The sequence below is a fragment of the Callospermophilus lateralis genome, chromosome 7 (assembly GCF_048772815.1).
Source record: "Callospermophilus lateralis isolate mCalLat2 chromosome 7, mCalLat2.hap1, whole genome shotgun sequence".
NCBI lineage: Eukaryota > Metazoa > Chordata > Mammalia > Rodentia > Sciuridae > Callospermophilus > Callospermophilus lateralis.
Window position 1 is genome coordinate 86,963,933 of NC_135311.1, and position 23,377 is coordinate 86,987,309.

The following is a 23,377-nucleotide window of genomic DNA, read 5'->3' on the forward strand; positions in this document are numbered from 1 at the left end:
GCATCAAGTGTGGTGTTTGTTAGAAATTACAGATTTTTAGGCTATGATCTAATGTTTGTTTTTAGGAAAAAAGTTTCTTTTAATTTTTCAGTTTTTAAACTCTTTATATTCATGTTTTTATATGAGTGCTTGGTTTAAAAGAGATTGTTACAGCTTTATGTACTTGTGACTTTCAGAGAGCTCTCAAATTAGTTGAATACTTCCTGCCAGAACATTACACATCTTTATTACCTGTGATAAAACAAAATGTTAATAGTGTGCTTCCTGAATTACTCTTAAAACTATCACTTTACAGCATTCAACAGCTATTTATTTTTAGATGCTGGGTTTTAAATTTCTTTTTGGGATTCTTTCATCTAAACAGTATTGAATGGTGATTTATCTGAAAGTGTCCACATTCAAATAAGCTCTAAATATACAAGACTATCTCTAGGCACAAAGATAAATTAATGTTTATTATCTTCTTGCTATGGCATTCATAGCCAGTACTGAAGATGATGGTAAGAATGTAGGGAATCCCCCCCACCCAACTTAAGTGCTGTTTTTGTTTTGTTTTGTTTTAATAGAAATAACTTCAGTCTCCATGGGTCAAAAAAAAAAAGATCATGAGGATGTTTTGATTTGTTTTTAATGAATGGAAATAATTTGTCATCAGTTTGTGGGTTTCAACTAAAGAAGTGCTTGGGGATGTGATTTGAAAGCCTACAGTTAGGGAAGTTGAGTTAAATCAACTAAATTTTTATTTCTAGAATACAAAAAAAAAAAAAGTGAATTAGAAGGTAAGAAGAAAAAAATGGAAATAGAAGACTTTCACTTCAATCCAAGATTTATCTTTTCAACTGAAGCACACCAGTATTTTTTTAGTATATTGGCCAACGGGCTGTGATTAAACATGATACCTGAACAACACTAGTTTAAGTTTCCATCTTACTCAGAGTTTCTTGGACATTGTGCAGGTACCCCTTTATATTCTCAGAGAGGTGAGAGAGGACACAGGAGGCTTTATGACACTCATGTTTACAGGGAGAGTCCCAGAGTGGGGTTTCACAGGTATCTGGGTATTTTTAAGTCTTAATTCTTAAGTAATATCAGGGGAAACTACCTCAAATGCAAGAAACTGGTAAGAGCTCCAACCATAGGAAACATGAAGATTCAGTTTCAGATCATAATTGCTGAAAGAGAAAAGGCGATAATGGTAAGAAATGTGAAGCAGTGCAAGCCCAAAGACAGTACATCTTGTACTAAAAAATTGGCTTATTCTCTGGTCAAAATGTATTTAGATAATAAAGATGAAATCCAAACCAGCTGTTTAAGAATTAGAATTTACAAGCCAATAAGAGAAAGGATGTTTGTTAACAATAGATGGAAACTTGTCCACACAAAGCATAGAAAGTGCTAACTGGGTTTATCTATTACATAATTATCTTTAAGAGGAAATTGTTTATATTTTATTGAAGTTATTTGTACAAGGGAAAATACACAACAGTACATAGTTCAAGAGGCAAGAAATGGAAGTGCAGTATTTGAATGTGGTTGTACATTAGAGTGTTATACATCATGAAAGTAGGTGGTAAAGTTGAAAGGGCTATAAAGGATGGGTCATTTGAATAGTAATAAAAGAAAATAGGACAAAAACAAATAGGGTGGGTTTAAACCCAAACTATCAATGATTATGTTAAAGGTAATTGATGAAACACCACAACTAAAGGTGGATGTCACTCTGAAAAGAGGAAAATATGCAGAAGTAAGAGATTTCAGGAAAGCAGATTTGAGAGCAAAGGATTTTTTTCTACATGGTGATAATTACTTGACCAAGAAAGTAATCTGTGCATTTATTTCAAAATATGTGAAGCAAATGTAAAAAGCCCACAATTATCAGATTTGTGTGCCTGTCATAATTAAATGTAATTAAGTTCAAAATATGCATATAGAAAACTAGCAGTCAACTTGACCTGGTTCATTTATGTAGAACTCAATACATGTTTTCAGGTACACAGCATCCTGAAAATGGGTCATACTGGGGTCACACATTGCTATTACATTTGCATGAAGTTCAAGAACAGACATGGCTATTGTAATAGTTGGGTCAGTGATGTTTATACACTGGGTAGAACAATTATTTTAGTTGGTAGAACTGTATTTATCAAATGTGGCTACAATTGTATGTACCTATGTAAAAATGTCACTAAGCTGTACAGATAACATTTTTGCATGTTGTATGAATATTATACGTCAAAAGGTGTTTTTTATTTTAGGTTAACTAAAAAGTTGCAAAGATTGAGTTCCCCTATACTCTCATCCAGTTTTTTTGTTGTTAATATATTACATAGTATATTTGTAAAGCTAAGAAACCAGTATTTGCACATTAATAACTGTTGATTTTATTTGAATTTCACTATTTTAAATTTCATGACCCATTTAAGAGTACCACACTGAATTTGGATGCAGTGTCTTTTTTATTCTGATCTCACAAGTTTCTCATTCTTTTTTTCATAAAGACCTTGGTCTTGTGTATCCTAAAGAGTGACTCCTCATTCTGAGTTTGTCATTTTTGTGATTAGACTAGGATTGTGAGCTTTTCAAAAGACTGCTGCTAAAGTGAAGTCCCTTTTCACTAGCCTACATCAGGGGTGCATGCATAATATCTGTGATCCATTTAGTGTATAGTAAGGTTTATGTTCATTTATGTTTCCTTACAGATGACCTAATTTATCCAAGACATTTTTACAATGCCTTTCACAAAAAATCAATTGAATTTAAATGATATATGTATACACATATTTATCTACATTATGAATATATATAAAATACTTTTTTTATTATTTAAGACATTTCCTGATCTGTTTTGGTTTAGTCCATTTTGTGCAGCTGCAACAATAACTTAGGCTGGGTCCCAGCATCTGATGCTTAGTAGCATCTTCACATAGTGGAAGGTGGAAAGGCTATTTTCAAAAAAAAAAAAAAAAAAAAGGCGGGGGTGAGGGGGGCAGGCAGCAAATAAGGGGAACTAATTCCACTTGGAGAGAAAGCCCCTCATGGCTTCAACACTCATATATTCCATCACATTAGCCATTATATTATCTCTTTTTTAAAAAAAAATTCTAGTAAATAACTGAAAAGGATTGAAAGGGGATCTTTAGTTGTGGATGGACACAATACCTGTATTTTAATTTATCCAATTTTATGCGGTGCTGAGGATCATACCCAGGGCCTTATAGGTACTAGCCAAGAGCTCTACCGCTGAGCCACAACCTCAGCCCCAAAGGGAATTAATCTCAAAGCAAATAAAGCCCTGCATCTGAATGGAGGTTTTAACAGGGTGCTGCCCTACTTTTGGAAAAAGATCAGAGCCTCCTGGCAAAGGGGGCCAGAGATTTAAGAGTTATAAAGCCACTGCAAATATAAGTAGAAGATCTGGCAATGAGAACCTCTAAAGAAATAAGGTAGAACTGCCCAGAACCATGTCTAGCAGTAAAACTATGAAGGAGATCCATAAAGCCAAAGGAAGACTACATACCTGTGAAAGTATATAATTATAGTTTTGCCTTTAAAGACTGAGTTTGCACGCACAACAATAGAATTCTTCGTAAGGAGTACCTTCTCCACTGTGAGTGCCTTGAGCTAGAAAAGCAGAAAATTTTCAAGCTTAAAATGTAGGATATAACACTAATCCTGCGGATGAATCTGAAAAGAGGATCCCTAGAATCAAACCACAGGATGGTGCTCATCACTGACTAATGAGTCATTAGAGGAATAGGGAATATCCATCCACAGGGAACCAGGCTAAAAGCAGTCGTGGAAAACAACAGGTACCAATAGCTAGCTGCAAAGTATTGGCAGTTTGAATCCAGACAAACTGTCAAGTAGAGCAGTAATCCTCAGAACAATGGAATGTAGCATCACACTAATGTAACTATGGTGCTGAGTTTCCAGTAAGAAATTATTGGACATGTAAATAAGGCAATTATAGTACAGGATTCTTAAAGTGCAAGCAGCTGTTTGATTTAGCAAAGACTTCAGCATTACACCTTTATTTTGTTGAGGTGGTAATTGTGTTGGTTGATGATTGAAAGATCTACTTTGCATTTCTGAGATAAATTTCACTCAATCATGAAAACCGTACATAATTGTTTCATGTGAAGAGATTCATATAAGATCTTGCCTCCGTGGCAGATAATTCTGAGAAAATAAGACTGATACCAGTGTTCTTTGTGTATAAATGAAGAGATTCACACTAAACTGTTGATGTAGAGACTTTTTTTTATGTGATTTCTTGTATCCCTAATAACAGACTAGGTCTGACAGACTAGTTGCTCAATGAGTGTTCCTAGAATGAATGAGAAAAATATATTTAAACAGTTGACTTCATGGAAACAATTTCAAATACTTCCCATCATAATGAAGGACCTGATTACGCGGAACTAATTATTAATCTTGTGGGGTTTGTTTGGGTATTGAAGATCAAAACAGGATATACATATGCTAAGCAAGCACTACCACTAAGCTACACCCTCAGTCCCATTATTTTTTATTTGTATCCCTATTTGAAGTTCAGCAGAAGTGAACATCACTAAATATTGATATAAATACATATAAAAACTAGTAAGATACAGGGGTACAATTTGTCTATTAAAATATTTCTAGGGCAGAATTTAGAATGTGAGTTTTGCTTTAAAACTTAAAAATATTTGAATACGTGGTCTTTATTTAATCCTCCACAAGTTTATTGATTTATCAAAGTTGCAAATTTGTAATCTTAATGGGAAACAAAGCAACTACAGTTACGTAATAAATAGATATCTAGGAAAGAAATCAGGTTTCCTAAGAAAGCATGCAGTAGTTACCCAGAAATTATCAAGATAGCATACTGCTTGTTATTAACTTTTAGATCACTAGGGGGTGATGTTGTTTCAGACCAAGGCCTGGAAATTATTTCTGTAATAACTTGAGCTAAAAGTGCCAACAAGAATTCAACTACAGTTTCCTTTGTATGACTCCTCAAAGTCTCTAGTTTACAGGGTGAATAGCAGCAAATCAAATAACAGACTGTGATGAAACAAAATGGTGAATTAAAGAGGTGTTACACAAAATGAAACAACACATTTAATGTATTGGTGTCAAGGTGACTAAAAAGGTTAATTTTAATATTTGTTAATATATCACCTGATGCTTGTTATTCTTAAGAAGTCCAACTTATTACTGCATACAGTGTAATAGAAGATCATTTTAAATAATTATTCATAAATTAAAAAGTAACCTAATGTAATGACATTAGGCTTACTTTCTTTGCTATGTAATTAATATTTCTTAATTATAACATTATACTAGAATTTTATTGCTGAAAAATTACTGTTCCTTCCTAGTAGTTTTCATTGTAAGCATGACATTAAAAGTGCAGGAACTTTTTTTTTTTAGAGATACAAATTTAATATTTATTTTTTATTTATTGGCAGACACAACATCTTTGTTTGTATGTGGTACTGAGGATCAAACCGGGGCCACACGCATGCCAGGCAAGCGCGCTACCGCTTGAGCCACATCCCCAGCCCAATGCAGGAACTTTTAAGATGATAGAAAAACAAAATTAGTATTGTGATTTATGCAGATAGATCAAATGTACTTTAAATTACATTCTGGCCTTTTTTTCTTTAAACATCATACAACACTATAATGATTTTTTTCCCCAAGCACTTACAGAATCAAAACATCAGAAAGAAAGACATATTTTCAACTCTGTACCCACTTGCACCCAACAGAACATCATCTAAACTAGGGCCAAGAAATTTGACCTCGCTTTGAAATTGACTGGGTTCTGAAAAAATTTTGATTCACTCTGAATATGATTAAGTATTATTTTTTTAAGTATGAGGAAAACTGAAATTTGTAAATTGTTTTTAAAAAATCTTCATTTTCTGCACAATGTGAAGAGGTGGAGAAGCCACACCTCCAGAGATTTGTGAAAAACTGGTTTTCATTAATTTTCATCTGCTGAGAGCAGTTATGGTATCAGTAAAGAGACTGCTCTCAGGAGAATGGACCGGAAATAGCTGAGTAATTTGGGGCACATACTTTTAATAACTTCATGGAGCTTCAGTTACCTCACCTAAAAAGAAGAGTAATAATAGTAGCAATAGTGCTTTGGAAGATCTAAGATAAAAGTGGTTTTGAAACATTGTGAAAAAAAATTAATACTGGCCTACGAAAATGTTAGTAGGCAATTATCCTATTTTCACAGGAAAAGTTTCTATGTGGATTAAGGCGTTTATCAGCTAAATGCAGTTTCTAGTGCTATTAGAGAAATAGCAAGGGGTGGAGAAGGATTGTTGAACGCTTTGTAAGGAAATGCTGCTTCCTTGCCCACCTCCTTGCTTCCTCCAGCTGGCGGAGTTTATTTCACTCTTTCAGATATGTAAGTGGCCATCATTTGCTTCTAGCAACTTTTGCCTTAGCTGACTTCCTTTTAGGGGAGGGGAAGAAGGGACAGAATAGTAGTTAGGATTTCTTCGTCTTTAAATGGGATTGAGTGTTTCCCGGTGTCTAGTCCCTTGACTCTCCAGACATTGTATTAACTTTGCAGTTTAAGTGGCGCCCCAGGAGCAGGACAGCATGGCCTTTTCATGACCATTCTAGGCTCCCGAGTAAGAAAACATTGGGCAAGCAAAGCTATATGAAGGATTGTGGTTGCGTACATTGCTTAAGGATGAGTGATTTACACTTGGAGGGTTTATAAAAGTGCTTCGGGAGAAGGTCCCAGTTTGAGCGTCTGTGCCTAGAGAAGGACGACAGGTGCTCACGTTGGTTTTCAGCGGCTCTCCTGAGAAGCCCAGTGAGACATATAAACAGCTCTCCACCCTCAGACACTCCCCAGCGGGAGAACTGGAGGAAGCGCTGTGGCCGGCAAAACGGCAAGTGGTCCTGCCAGAAGCTGGGAGGTCAGGAGAGAAGTCCGCCTGGAAGTTTTCCCAGCGCAGCGGGCCGGAAAAGCCAGCCGACTACGGAGAGAAGCGCTCAGTTGCCTCTCCGCCCTCCTCCCACCTTGTTTCAACCTTACACCCACGGCGCCCCGCCCCCTCGGACTTAAAAGAGGGGCTGGGCACCCGGCCTCGCCTGGGAGCCTGAGGCTTTCCCGAGCGTACCACGCGCTTTCCTAGCCTGAAAGATCCGGCGGCGCTACTGCAGCGGCGGGAGTAGCGGAGCGAGGCGGAGGCTGCGCCCCGCACCATGGAGGGCAGTCCAGTCCCACTTTGGGTCGCCACTGGCCTTGGTCACTGCCCGAGACCCCTCTGCCAGCTCTCTCTGCTGCTTTCCGGGCGCCATCCACTCCTTACCTCAAAGCCAACATGAAGGAACCCCGGGGCGACGGCGGGGGTGCCCCCTTCTGCACCCGCCTCAACAATTCCTACCCCGGTATGTGGGCGCACGAGCGCTCGGCGGAGGCGCGGGGCAACCTCACCCGGCCCCCAGGGTCCAGCGAGGACTGCGGATCAGTGTCCGTGGCCTTCCCAATTACGATGCTGATTACCGGCTTCGTGGGCAACGCGCTAGCCATGCTGCTTGTGTCTCGCAGCTACCGGCGCCGGGAGAGCAAACGCAAGAAGTCCTTCCTGTTGTGCATCGGCTGGCTAGCGCTCACCGACCTGGTCGGGCAGCTGCTAACCAGCCCGGTGGTCATTGTCGTGTACCTCTCCAAGCAGCGTTGGGAGCAGCATGACCCGTCGGGGCGGCTGTGTACCTTCTTCGGTCTGACTATGACTGTTTTTGGGCTGTCCTCGCTCTTCATTGCCAGCGCCATGGCCGTCGAGCGGGCACTGGCCATTCGGGCGCCACACTGGTATGCGAGCCACATGAAGACACGCGCTACCCGTGCGGTGCTGTTCTGTGTGTGGTTGTCAGTGCTGGCCTTTGCCCTGTTGCCTGTGTTGGGTGTAGGCCAGTACACTGTCCAGTGGCCCGGGACGTGGTGTTTCATCAGCACCGGGCGAGGGGGCAACGGGACTAACTCTTCGAACAACTGGGGCAACGTTTTCTTCGCCTCCACGTTCGCCTTCCTGGGGCTCTTAGCTCTGGCGGTCACCTTCGCCTGTAACCTGGCCACCATTAAGGCCCTGGTGTCCCGCTGCCGGGCCAAAGCCGCGGCATCGCAGTCCAGTGCCCAGTGGGGCCGGATCACAACTGAGACGGCCATCCAACTTATGGGGATCATGTGCGTGCTGTCAGTCTGCTGGTCGCCGCTTTTGGTAGGTAGTTCCAGGGTGTGGGACGGTCAGGTCGGGCTGGAAATGGAGACTTCTAAAAGTGACAGCACCTGTAGGTTGTGTTTGTAACCCCAGAGCATTGAGAATGCCTCTTCTCCTGAGCTATCCTGGTTTCTACTTCACAGTTGAGCTTTCTCACTTGTTGAGCGCCTTCCTAGCGCCAGGCGTCTCCTTAGGCACTGGTTAGGCACAGTGGCAGATCGCTGCTTGTGTTCTAACCCGGAGAGTGTACTGGATACTCAGGTATCATTTCAATGCATGTACACAGGTAGAAGTTTGTGCATTAGGACAATGGTAATGAAAACCGTAGCCCGATATCGTGTGCTTTCTATTTCAAATACCTCTTGTACTTACGGTGATTTTCAGCCTGCAAAAGTACCCTACTTGCCACCCCAGACAGGCACCGCCCTCTTGCAGCTTCTGAGCTGATGCACACCCTCGCTGCACAGCCTATGCTGACTTTACTTTTAGATTGATTCTGACTGGAGGCAGGAGAGTAAAGGATACATCTTTTTTTGTTTTTTTTTTTTAATCCCTGACCTCTCTTTAAAAAAGTTTTTTTTTTTTTTTTTTTTTTTTTTTTAGTTGTTGGTGGACCTTTATTTCATTTCTTTATATGTGGTGCTGAGAGTCAAACCCAGTGCTTCACACATGTTAGGTAAGCATTCTACCACTGATTCACAACGTCAGCCCCTAAGGGACGCATCTTGATGCAGCGATTTGCCCTCTAGGAAGAGCTTGAGCCAGTCATTCTTGGGACCCAGCAGCCCAATAACTCCCCCTGGCTAGCGTTTGCTAGTTCTTCTAACAAGCTGTGGAACAGGAGGAATCCTGGGAATAGGAGATAAAGTTTTCTCCACTCCCCAGCTCCTCACATCAGCAAATCTTCCAACTACTTAGGAGCAAGCAATGCTTCCCCATGCTCCCTACCTCCCACTCTTACACCTTGTTGTTGAGGCTTTCAAAAAAAAAAAAAAAAAAAAAAAAATCTGCAACACATTTAGCTAAAACTTCAACCGAGTGCTGTTTACTAATGGATGAAGAATGGATGCTTAGGATTCAAGCAGATGTTGAAGAAAGAGCAATCTGAGTATGATCACAGAGTTATAACTGATCATATAATGGACCTGTAAATTTATATACAACTTAGAAAAACCTCTAAGGCATATGGATGTGGATTTCAGATCTATCTCATAGTTTTTTTTAACTATGGTAAAATGATATTTTAATGCATAATGTAAAATTAACTGTTTTTAAGTGTAGAGTTGGATAATATTAAAGACATTGATGTTGTGCATCATATATAATTTTAAACTTCTTGTCTTTTAAAATAGAAAAGCAGTTCTTCCTTCTACTCTCTCCCACATTGACAAAGCAGACATTGGAGAATTCCTGTGTGTAACTGGTGTGGGACATCTGAACACAAGCCTTGGCTTCAAATAGTGACATAGTGACAAGAAGAGTTATGTTGGGATTTAACTTCCCACGAGTCACTCTATGGTACACTTCTGCATTCCAGCAGCTAGAACTCAGGCTGATGTCATCACCCTGACTTATCAAAACCAGCACCAATTTTAGACATTATTTGCTTCTATGGTTGAGGAATGGAGTATGTAGGTGACCAAACAAGAGGGAAAAAGAGTTATACCAAAGGAAAAAAAAAAAAAAAAGAAAAGAACAACAACAAAAAAAAACTTTACTGTTTATAAGATAACTGTCAAGGCAAACAGAATGTCTGAATTTTTCACAGCTCTCATTTGAGTACTAGTCTATGAGTTTTCTGTATTGCACAATTTATAACCTAGAAAAAATGCAGTTAAATCACATAAATAAAATGTATGCCATGCAGTTAATCAAATTTGTAAATTTTTTTTTAAAGAGAGAGAATTTTGTAATATTTATTTTTTAGTTTTCAGTGGACAAAACATCTTTATTTTATTTTTATGTGGTGCTGAAGATCGAACCCAGCGCCCCAAGCATGCCAGGCAAGCGCACAACCGCTTGAGCCACATCCCCAGCCCTTGTTTACTTTTAAGAGGAAGAAAAACTAGTGTTTTTTATTTGGAGACTTTGGTTTGAACAGAATGAATATGGTAGCCTCAGGAAGAATAAAACAATTTTGAAAACTGTAACAGCATAATCAAACTCACCCTCTGGAGAAAGACTATATTTAAAACTAGTTTTATTTAACTTCAATTAATATCTCCATTCAGCTAATATTTATTGAGTTGTGGCATTTTATCAAACACTTTATTTTTCATAAAAAATTAAACTTGAACTTAATGTGATCATACCAAAGAAGAGAAATTCAGTTTCAAAATAGGTACTTTCTAAAAGAAATGGTTCCATCTTCTGTTTTGTGTACCACTGAAAATAAATCTCTACATATCTGCAGAAAGATCTACAATACAAAGTTGGAATTGTTTCAAAGAAAGAAATTGGCATAACTGCTTTCTTAATAGGTTTGGGAATTACAAGAATGAAAATACTAGAACCCAGTGAATAGAATTTTCAGTATGTTAGTGTTAAAGTGAGAAATCATTTTTAGATTTTTTCCAACTATGGGTAAAATATAAATTTCTAAGTAGCTTTTATTGGATTGGCCATAGGACATATAATCTAGCTATCCAGACTCCTTACTTGTTAAGACCTTGAATATATCTTACATTGGAAGACTACCACGTCTGTAATAATACTCAACTATCACTGCTGCAAAACTTAGTAGAGCAGTGATGCCATAGTAAGAAAATGTTCCAACTGCTACAAGCACCTACTACATAAATATTCATTCTTTTTCCTAGAAACTTTGCAAAATGCAATGTGAGATGTGAATCAGCCCATGAACTCAGAAATGCAATCTATTTGACTTATTGTTTTATTTTTCACGAGCCATGCCCACCAAATTGTCCAGTTATTTGACATAATAACCAAGATTCCAAGAGCAGGAAACAGAATGTTGTTCAAAGGAAGCCATGAGTACATTTTGTCTTTTATATCCTGGCACCTCCAAACAGGTAGAATGTGGCTAATACTGTACCTGTCTTATAAATATAAAGCTAGCTATTAGCCAATCCAAGAAGAAAAGGTAATAGAAAATATAAAACTATCAACTGTAAACAGGAAGATGGGAAGAAAAAAAAATTCCTCATCTTCACCTTTGTTCTTTTTTTTTTTTTGAGAGAGAGAGAGAAAGAGAACTTTTTTAATACTTATTTTTTAGTTTTTGGCAGACACAACATCTTTGTTTGTATGTGGTGCTGAAGATAGAACCTGGGCCGCACGCATGGCAGGCGAGCGCGCTACCGCTTGAGCTACATCCCCAGCCCTTTCCTTTAATCTTGAACCATCAAATTCCCCGCTCACTATCCACAAATTCGATCAGGATACTTCAATTGGAGAAGATATATTACAATGTGGTTGTGATATTTTTTAAATTAAGGAATGACTGATATATTTTAAGTGACATTTTCCTTTAATCTGCTGTATGTGGTAGATAGATATGCTAGATTATTTTACAAAACGAATGCATTTTATGGCATATAAAATATTTCTCAATTTCTAATCATCTTTGCCTAAAAATTTCTACCATAGTTAGGATGTTGCTTCAGGAAAAATGATTATGCATATTAATCTGCTCTATAGGAATAGTTCTCTATAGTTTGTTTTTATGAAAATTAAGATTTTTCATTATTATTTACATTTTTGAGTTCACAACAATATACTGTGGAGGGGCTACTGAATATCCTTTTTTTTTTTCCTTACTTTTTGGGGATTGAACCAGCAATGATAGGGTACCATGCATGATAGACAAGCATTCTATCACTGAACTGCACCTCTGGCCCTGAGTAGACTTCCTAAAAACTGCTCAAAGAGTTATAATTTGTTCAGAGGAGTAGAATTTCCATATTTATGAATGAAACAATTAAGAACAATGATGCAAGATAGGGTATGATTCATGCTTTTCACTTTAAGAAAAAAAGTCTATCTAAATTGGTCAGAGTAGGCATTCTGGAAGAAGTGGATGGTATAACACGACTTCATGGCTGACCCAAGGGTGCTCAGGTACCCAGCCAATGAGAACAGAGTGTTCACACTGAAAATGCTATTAGATGCTATTAGAAATATTTGAAAAGGGGCTGGGACTGTAGATCAATGGCAGAACGCTTCCATAGCATGTGTGAGGCACTGGGATCGATCCTTAGCACCATAAGAAAATAAATAATTATTAAAAAAATAAAGAACTAGATCTTATTAAAGAAAATAAATACTAGAAAAGGTCAATTGATTTTAGGAGTGAATTTATTCAATTGACATCTGCTGAGGCATCTACTAAATCCTCTGAGCTGTGCTAAAAGTCCTCATATACGTTACCTCATTTAATTAAATCCTGTAAGATTGTCACTATCATGTACATCATTCAGATGAAGAGCTTAAGCATAGGATATTAGAGAAAGATTTATAATTCGAGTCATCTGACTCTGAATCTCAGGTTTTGTTGTTGTTTGTTTAACTTAAAGTCCATGGATTCAAGTCTTAAACACAGCACAGAGCAACTTATGTATCCTTTTATCTGGAAAGCACAGAGGTAGTGCTATTAGAGGTTTGAGGTCTTTTTCTATGTAAGATATACTGAAGTTCTTTTATTTTGGATAATTATGGTTCAGTGAACCAAAATGGGCAATTCAGAAGGGAGACTGTTTTGTTGTTATTGTGTAAGAAAGGGGGCCCCTAAATAACAGCAGCTTTTGGACACATAGGATGATGGTGGATTATCTAAATGATATATCCAGAATCAATCCAATATAACTTGAAGATTAGTGAGATAAATCAGGGCTATAAAAATGCAAATTTTTAATTTTGGGTTTATCAAAGAGAGCCAAGAATTAAACTTTCATCTTAAGCTTTCATCTTTGAAGAAATTCAGATGCTCTTGAGTTGTAGCATAATCATGACTCATTGGCCTGTAATTTTGAAAAAGCTGTAAAGGTCAATAACTCAATTATAAGTTTCTGTAAGTTCAGTTTTCTGGGAATGACACCCAGGAATATACACTACAAGCATTTGTAACAGACTATGATCATTCTGGGGCACAAAGGGGTAATAGGTGAAGGAGGCCAAGTGCTTTACTTCAGTTTTTGGTTTTGGTTCTGTGTTGTTGGGAAGCAGTATGGGGAAGTCCTCCCCAAACGCTTTACATTTGTGTAGCACTTTTATAATCCACCCCTATTCCACATTATCTCCCAACTCTGAGATCTGCAGAGATGTAACACCAACTTCTGCCTCCCCTATTTTCTGCAATGCCTCATCATGGAGATAAGTAGTAAATTTGTACTTTGATTCCCACCAGCTATGCTTCTTAAGGATTATTAGATGTCCCCTGAGTCCCCCTTTTCTCCAGAAAATTCCTACTTTTGTACATTAAAGGTGATGACCAAATAAATCTTTCTTGGGGGTTTTCCTTGTCCCCTAAGTATGTGAGGATATATTATATTAAACATAATAATTCATTTGTATAAAGACATGACAGATGGACAGATGGACAATGTGTGACTTTGTCCATGACAGGGACACACACACACAGAAGTAACACTGCAGAGTGGAAATTCTCTGTGGCTTCATGTAGACCCCTATCAGGCCCCTATTTTACTTAGAATAATTTTTTCTATTTTTCCACTAGTCACTTTACCTCTCAACTGTGCAGCAATAGCTGCCATGCAACCACCCCTCTTGGATTGGCCCACATCTCCAGTTAAAAGACACTTTTTAAAAGAAATCTTTCTTGACCTCTTTGAGCTTGGTTGCACGTCCCAGCCTCTGATCCCATAGTATCTTGCTTTTTGCTGACACAGTCTGAGTCACACTCCGTTGGACATGTTGGTCAATTGACTTTCTGTTCTCTTAGATCTCTTGAGGGTAGGTACAGTGTCTGTCTTGCATATTGCTCCTTTCCTAGGAACTATCATAATTGCCTGCCATGTAAGGTATGCCCTATTTGTGCTTATTGACTGAATACCTGAGCACTGGAATCATAAGACAGATTATAGTCCCAATTAAAACAGCAATTAGGTATGTGATCTTACACAATCTTCTGGTGAAGTATTTTCTTTTTCCTGTAAAATAAGAATAAAAACACCTATCATCCCATTTCACAGGACTGTAATGAAAAACAACATAAATATATGTGAAAATAATTGGGAGATGTCGCATGCTATGAAGATGTCTAATTGCTAAGACCTTTTAGCAAGCTGGGAATATTCTTCCATATTAGGAATACCACTATGATGTTTTACTGGATAACTGCATTGACATTCAGTGCTCAGATTATCTTTCCTCAAAAACACCAGAGAAAAGAGACGAGTAGTTATATTTCAGAGACAAAGAAAATGTGGTGGAGAATGTAACTTTTCAAAAAGAAAAAGTAAGAAATGATAAATCACATGTACATAAACTTTATAAGGTATAACTCCTTCTCCCCACTCTCTGCCATCATGTCTCATGTGCATTCTCCCAGTCCTGGAAGCCGTTCCTCTTTTCAGCTGCCAGTTAACTTCCTAAATCTAAAACAGGCTGGATCCCAGCTCCCTTACCATGAAACCTGCAGAACAGCCACTGTCTTGTGCTCTGAGGACCTCCATCAGGTGTGGAATTCTCTCCTGCTCCGAGCTGTCAGAGGGGGAGACTCTGTCTTCTGCAGCAAGTTGTCCCCTTCCCCTGAACAATCATTCCCCTGTGTTGGGAGGAACTGGCCTCACCTGCTCCCACGTCCAGTTGCAGTAGCTTTTTCTAGTCATGTTCTCTTCCTGTGGCTCTTTCGGAGCACAGACCTGTCCTCAATTAACTGTGCAAGTTGAACTTATTGTGCACTAGCTGTTGTTGTAGGTGGAGTCATTCAGCAGACTTCTTAATGGTGGAGGCTGGGCCTCAGTTATCTTCATCTCTTCACCAGTAATCAGAAATGTTGGGCTGAGGGGAACCTCTGCCAACTACTCACAGCCCAGAATTGAATTTCCATGAGCCTTAAAGCAGACCAAAGTATGAGAATCAAAGAGCCTCACACAGGTTGACTAAATCCTAACAACACATTACTATTATTTGCAGCCTACAAATACACAAAGGCTATTTTCCCATTCAGCCACCAGCCCAGATATTCACATGGAGGATGTTTCAATGGTTCACAACTTAATTCTATTCGAAAAAAAGAAAATTAGCTACCAGTTTAGGTAAAAGTCATGTAACAAAAATACAAGATAAATCTTATGTCAGATAGTATTATGATTGTTTTGAGTCTTGGTAATTGCAAAATAAAAGGTTATGTTGGAGCTGGAAGCTTTTATTTTAAGCAATATTGATAAATTAAATAAAGTGTAATTATTCAGATATACCTTTCACCAAGTCTTTGAGAACTCTAGAAAGATTTGATTTGTTTATCTTTTTGTCCCTCTTTCTGAATAATTAATAAATGTCATTCTCTATGGTTGAGAATATGCTTCTGTTGGTGTGACTCATGAAAATTTGGAAAAAAGTATGTTGTTAATGTTGAAAATAATGAAAGAGGGCTTGTGAAAGATAAGCCAGCTGCATTTTGGTAAATTCTCAAGACAGTAAAGTGGAGTTTTAATTTCTATCTTGATATATGAAATTTCCCTAATAACTTCCTGCTGCCAAACTCCTTATCTGGTTCAAAGCTTCTTGCAGACGACACATATCCCACTTCCCCAAGTAGAAGATGCTTCCACGGCCAGCTCCCAAGCCAGAGCACAGATCAGTGGCCCTAACTTTTGACCCTCCTCTGTTTCCTGAGAGGTTACTGAAGAGTCAGGTGAGGACCACATTCTCTTAGAGAGAATAAGACACTAGATGGCAAGGGACTGTGTCTGGCCTTGCCTACATCACATGTGGAAGCCACTTTATCTTGCTAGTGTTCCTTTTTCTCATCAGTAAGATGAAACGATTACTGACTCTAACCTTCCCTTCAGTTCTGACTTCCTATGGCTCTAAATAGTTAAAATGGCCCCCTATTATAGATAATGCATTAGATGCATGGGAGGAAACACCTCTCTTTTATACAGTTATTCTATAAATATTTATTGAGTATTTGTTATGTTCGATCACCCTGATGATACAGTAGTGATCAGGGTCTTAGGACTTCTTGTGGTTATAAGGATTAAGCAGTTGCATAGCTAGAGGGATGCTATTTATAGTTTATTCTATGTGAATGACACTCCTTGGAGTTGAGCAGTGTGTGTCTATGCAGCTATCTCTGTCCCCTTGATGGTAAACCATACATAATATCTTCCTTCGTTAAGCTTTTAATCTACTAAGGTAGATAGATAGAATCACTTAATAAGCAAATATAACTAATCTCATGGGTCTTATTTTGGTTGCTCTTACTGCTAACTGGTGTCACTGCTGCTAATGAATCTATTATGGGCTAAAGACTGTGTTGGTCTTCAACTGCCTCAATGACCTGGTAACACATGGGCCTGCCCAAGCTGAAGCCAGTGTGTGCTTGAACATCATCATTAGAGAGCTCACTAGTTCTCACCCACAATGCCAGCCATAATGCTCAGCTATAATTCTAGAGCACAGACCTTGTGCTAGAGAACCCAGAAGGCTACAGGACAGGGCTCAGGCCACATGCTAGTTCACACCTGGCCCTCCATCTTGGTCCCTGAGACTCTTGGTTGGATTCACATCGAACCTTGACAAGTTTGCCTTTCCCATTCGATGAATTTTTTTTAAAGGTTGTCCATGTGTTTTTCTTCTAGTGAATGTGGACAAAGTCACCCTGCTCCAACTTTTTTGCCTTCACACCTTGGGAGAACAGGTTAAGTTCCTTGTTATTTTCTTTTGCAGAAAGAGTGCCCTAAACACCATCTCCCACTTCCCAAGTGACAGAAGGTTCTGCCCAGGTGTGTTGGGTGGGTTTTCCTTTTATTACACCATGTAGATTTCCACTATTTAAATCTGATCACTCTTCATTTACCAAAGTAAGTGGTTCTTCCTTCTGTAACATCTGCTCCCATGTGATTTGCTTTGCTCACTTAGAAAAGTGTACATAGCTTCTGTCTTGCATGTGTATATCCAAGGAGCATGTTAAAAAGGCAAGAAGAAAGTGCATTTTAGGTGTGGGGGCTTAGGAGGCATCCTGAGAAAATGTCATGTACTGATGAATCTTAAAAGGTGAAATTTCAAGGAAGGAAGCAGTATGTGAAACCCTCAATGTAGGAAAGAACTGGAGGGAGGCTTTGGAGGAACTGAAAGAAAGCCAGACGGATGGATTTGAGTAAATCAAGGAAGAATACCTCCAATGTAAGGCTGGGGAGATAGGCAGGGCCGGATAATGCAGAACCTTTTCATTTGAGTTGGGAAGTCTGGATTTTTATGTCAAGTACCATTGAAAGCAACCAAAAGTTTTGAGTTAGGTAGTGATTTCACCTGCTTTAAATGTTAAAAAGAGCCCTCAGTTTGCTTTATGAGTTAGAGAAATAGGATATTCAGAGCCCTTGAGTCTGAAGACAGAGGTAAAGAAATGTCAATCAGAGGAAAAACTTTTTCCTAAAAGTGTTGCTTTAAAAGAGAGGAGGGAAGTAGCTTGGCATAGAACTGGTGGGGGAGGGCAGCAGTGGGTCTGTATGGAGCGCAGAGCAAAATCAGACCAAGTGGTTGTGGGAATGGTAAACCAGTCTGTTGTGGTTGAAGTGCTTTTGGGAATGTCGAGAAATACCAGGACTCCAGTGGGGATGGAAGGGTGAAGGAGGGAGGAGCCCATTGGTAGATTGCCTTGAAGATTAGGAAGAAGAATTTATCTTTCATCTTGAGCCAGTTGTATTGCTTTTCTGTACTTAAGTTACATATTTGTTAAATAAGAGAGTTCACATTATAAAGTTTCTGAATTCATAAAGTCACTTAGTAATCCATTTTTTTTTAATCTCTTTCTAGAGTGTTCTTAGTAAAAGTCAAACTTGGTTTGAACACCTTTACTTACAGGAAATTTGTTGCTTTTCATGGGATCTTATGAAACTTGCTAAAGTCAAGTATTGTGCCAGATTATTTCCTCAGATTCGATCTTCCTAATTTCCTACAGTAATCCTACATAGTAGGCATTATTATCTCCAATTGATATACAATAAAAAAAATCAAAGCTGAAAGAGGCTGAGTGATTTATTCAAGGTAATAAAGCTAGTTAGTGATCAAGCTGGGATGTAGAGGCTGGCTCTTTCCTCAGGATAGCCCAATTCTTCTTGATTTGTTCTTTGCACTAGAAAAAAAATCATCTCCCTTATGGATCGAGCCAGAATCTGTCTTCCCTTTTGTTACCACCCTTCAGTGCTAACACTGTTCCTTGGCTTTATAGAACAATACTAATGGATTTTTATTTATTTTATTGTTTTTTATTACAAAGAGGCCACATTTTTTAAATCCACAATTCAACCTCTGTGTGCATCCAGCATTGTACACATCACCAATGGATTGATTAGCAATTATATTAACAATGCAAATTTGTGGGTATTTACATAAAACTACTGCTCTGGGTTTTAATGCATTTTGAGCCAGGCGCTCTAATAAATACAGCTAATACCAGGGAGCTCAGATACTGTCATTCATGAGAACCAGCTTTCAGAAGAAAGCCTATATATCATCTCATAAAATTATTAATATGTCAAGCCCAAGAAAATAACTGAATGACAAAAGAAACATTTCAAAAGAAAATTTGATGATAAAAATGTTAGATATTAGGTTTAAAAATGTTAACAACTGGACTTCGGGACTTGAAAGTATATCCATATTAGGAATCTTAAGAAAAGATGCCTATATTCTGCTTCATTATTACTACTGCATTCCAAAAAAAGATTTTGGTTTGTAAAAATGCCTTCCATGCTAGTAAGAATCATTGTTTCATAGTTCTAAAACAACAAGATGGCAATTCACATAAGTTGGCTTTAAGATCAGAATCTTTCCCACTCAAAATAAGATAAAACTAATATGATCTGCATTGAATTATAAAGTAATATCTTTCAAAATGTTGACCATATCAAGAAGCCAGGCCACTGTATACCTTTGCTGACGGCCTGGGAGTGCCAAGCATACCTGTCATCCTGAAGGAAGGGAGGTGAGAGTGGAGTCAGGCTCTCCCGGAGCTTACAGGAGATGACAAAAGCCTTCAGGCTTCCTCAGAGTTTTGCTTCCTCAGGTGTAGAATTGAGGGGGTGGGTTAGTTGGCTTTTAAGAAACTTTCTCTCTGATATTGAGTATCAGTGAAGTGTTTTTTATCCTCCTATCACTTACCTCCAGTTATTCCACTCCTTGGTCTACAACCAAAGAACTTAAAAACAGTATACTATAGTGACACAGCCATAGCCATGTTTACAGCAGCTCAACTCACAATAGCTAAGATATGGAAACAACCATGGTGGTCCTTCGATGGATGAATGGATAAAGAAAATGTGGTATATATACACAATGGAATATTACTCAGCCATAAAGAAGAGTGCAATTACGGTATTTGCTGGCAAATGAATGGAAATGGAGACTATCATGCTAAGTTAAATAAGCCCATCTCCCCAAACCAAAGGCCGAATGTTCTCTCTGATTTCTGCATGCCAACCCAAAACAAGGGAGTTTGGGGAGGGGAATCATAGAAATAGACTGGACTAGACAGTAGAATTAATTGGTCATAACTTTCCTAGCCTTGTATTTGTATACACGACCAGGGTAGCTCCACATCTTGTAGGACAACAAGAGATAATAGAATAAGTTATATTTTATGTATGTATATTCTGCCAAAATACATTCTACTGTCATTATAACTAAGAATTTTAAAAAGGAAGAAAAAAAAAGACACTTTCAACTAAAAGAATTCACATCAGCTTGAGAGCCTGGTTTTGAGAAGACTTTTAGGGTGGTGAGACAAATGGGTTTTTTTAAAAAAAAAGGTGGGTGAAGAATTTCTCTCCTTTAGATACCATCCTGAGAATTATTTTGCACTGAAGTTCAAGGAAATCTTTGCCTGGGTCTTTCGCTTATGGCTGGCACTGTAAAAGGGTAAGCAAATGAGGCATTCAACAGTGAACTTTTGAATAAAAATGTAAAAAGACCGTGACAATTTTCTGCATAAAAGCAATGCACTCCCATGTTATTCCCAGCAGTCAGGAATCTGCGCCTCTGGATTTCAAGAGCTATGAATCTAGTTGTAAAAAATGAGATGGGGATCCACACGTGAGGCCTTCGATTGATTTCTCCTGAGGGCATACCTGTTCATCTGTTTTCTGAAGGTGACTTTAATGGCACTAGTTCTAAGAGAAAGTATGCAAGAGAGTTAATAAGGATCCTCCCTTTCCAAAATAGAAAAGTGATTCAAAGAAAGTAAAGGCTTCTCATGTTCTGTCCTCTACAAAGAATATTAAAATTCATTCTTCTACAATCTAACATACTGGCTTTTTTCAAAATGCATCACTTTCTTTTCCTACCAAGGTTACACCTTAAGCACATGACAGGCATGTGATTTCTTCATTAAACCCTCTGGCCCCACCACTTTTCTGGAGCTCGTATCCAGAAGAGTCCTGGAGTTTTAGCAATGTACCTTTCTCTACAGACACAAGTTCCTTTGATGTTTGGTTTTGGCCTTCAACATTTCTGTATCTAAAATTGTTAGCTATGATTTCTTTCTGATGAACACCCTCTCTCCATCTTGGAAAAACTTCATTGGAATCTCCTTTTGTCTTTGCATATTCTAGAGTATGAGAAAGGCCATCACCACCCAGTGTCCTGGTGGAGACAGCAACTCTCTTACGTTATGCTTTGCGCTTATCTTTAGGAAGTTGTTTTATCCTGTTAAATGCTGAAGGTGGCAGGGTAAGGGCAGTCCAGATGGACTGTGGCTTTCTCTTGCTCACAGCCCAGACTAATAGAGCCGACATCTTTACTGCCCCCATGCCCTGGTGCTGAGACGAAGCTCAGCCTCAGCATCAGTGAGTCCAGCAGAACTAAATTTATTTGGAGACATCTTTTTACTCTTTGAATTGTATGATACTATTGTTTTGTATTTACTGTTGAGGAATTCTGCCAAGTTTATGAGCCAGAAAATAACTTGAAATTACCTTGATCATGGCAGAAGCAGAAAGCATGTTCTGTTGTTTCATTGACCAGACATTTATCGACACAGAGCAATTGTGTATCCCTTATCCTCAAGGAAAGTGTTTTCTATATGGTGACTCCCTGGAGAAACATGAGGTTGTGACTCTAAAGAGTAATGGTATTTTCCATGGTCACTTTTCAATAAAGGAACAAAGCTGAGAACCATTTGGAATTCATTTGTCTGTTCAGGCATTCAAAGATTGTTTATTGAATAGATCGTATGTGCCAGGAACATTTCTAGGCACCAGAAATACATTAGTGAATTAGACTATTTCTATGTTCTTGGGAAATTTGCATTCTAGTACAATAAACAAATAAATAAACATGAAGTCAGATTTTGGTAAATGCTGTTAAGGAAACAGAGCAGCCTGATATGATAGATAAAGGCTGGGGAACTTTATAGATTGAATTGTCAGGAGAACTTTGAGAGGTCACATTTAAGCTGAGAACTGAATGAAAGACATAGGTATGCTCCATTTAGAAGCATCTAGGAGGGAACAAAGCAGAGGGAACACATTGCCTCTTGGTGTGTTCAAGAGATAGAGAGAAGGTCAGTGTGATGAAAGTGTGTGTATGTGGCGGTGGGGGGGGGGGTGCTGTACGTTGATGTCAGAGACAATGTTGGGACCCAGTGGTATAAGGCCATCCTGAGGAGTTCTGGTATTATGTAGTGAGAGCCATTGGTTGGTTCAAACCAGTGGAATGACATTATTAGATTTATATTTTTAAAAGACCCTTCTGGTAGCTGTGTAGATACTGAATTACAGCAAGTCAGGTGTGTGGGCGCAGGGAGACCAGTTAGAAGGCTGTTGAAGGTGAGAGACCATGGCAGCTGGGATTGGCATGGAGGAGTGGACTTCTTCACAATTTTGCAGATAGAGTTTACCAAACATTCTGTAGTTTCTCTAATCCACATTCCATGACTTTGAAATAGGAAGAGACCCGTCTTCCTCCCTGAGCCTCTGGTGGTGGATGACCAGCAGTCCACAAATGGCTCTACATTTGGCTCCTGGGAAGGAAGTGACAATTCATAGCAGAGTCAGGATGTAAGTTTCATCACATAGCTGCTGTTTTTCTCTGAGACATGGATCAGGACAGTCACGCTGAGACATAAAAGTTAGCCAGTTTTGCTTATAAAGTAATAAAATGTCATAAGAAGCATGATCCTCTGAAAAAGAGGCAGACTTCACTAACTTACAGTCCCAGTCTCAGAAGAAACTGTTTATCCTGGTTGTTATTAAACCAGCTCTTATTGTGGTTGACCTTTTCTTCTGAACTGGTTGCAATTCCCAAATTAATATTCCCTACATTTAAAATTAATATTATTTGACTGTAAACACAGAAACCTAATGCAAACTAGCTGAAAGCAAAAAAGAAAAAAAAATGAGAGAGGAGCAGTTGCTTGATTCATGTAAATTACATGAGGGGGAGTGGCTTATGGAAGGCTGAAGCCAGGAGTTCCTTGGCCTCTAAGCTTGGCTCCTTGCCATGTGTCAGAATCCCCAATCCAGGCCGTGGCTTCTAGAGAACCAGTTTAAGAAAACTTTTCATCTTCTTGGCTAAGTCCTGTGTTCTTTTTCCAAAACTTTAAAATTGACAGGTTTATATTTACAGTTTGCATGTGGGATTTTAATTTTTCTTTATAGCAATATAATATTTCAGTGTATATATCAAATTGAATAACTGTTTAAACACTAGAGATATTTCTTTTCTATTCTTGTTTTGTTAACAGAAGAAACAGCTATAGATGACAAAAAGTTTCAGTACCCTGCTTCATCTTCAAAAAGTACTCTGAGTTTTCCTAAGCTACAATTAGAGATTCAGGCTCAGAGAATTTTCCAGAAATGAGTTGAGATTGCAATGAGAGGTTTGTAGTGGATCAGAGGTGGCTGTAAAAGGCTGTAAAGGCTCACAAACACTCCATGAGCACCACAGTAAGGTGACTAGAGAAGAAAAAGCAAGTTCTTTCTGGATTTTTCCATAAA

The 23,377-nt window shown here is 38.6% G+C and overlaps 1 protein-coding gene across 2 annotated transcripts in view; it reads left to right on the forward strand.

The window, feature by feature from the left end:
* Positions 1-7,062: 7,062 nt before the first annotated feature.
* Ptger3 (prostaglandin E receptor 3) overlaps positions 7,063-23,377 on the forward strand; it is a 70,237-nt gene continuing 53,922 nt past the window's right edge. The window contains exon 1 of one of the 2 annotated variants that reach the window (XM_076863721.2): positions 7,063-8,237. In XM_076863721.2, coding sequence (XP_076719836.1) covers positions 7,341-8,237 — 897 coding nt within the window. In that variant the 5' untranslated portion in view covers positions 7,063-7,340. The remainder of the gene's footprint in view (positions 8,238-23,377) is intronic. The other variant, XM_076863720.2, reaches the window with a different exon arrangement.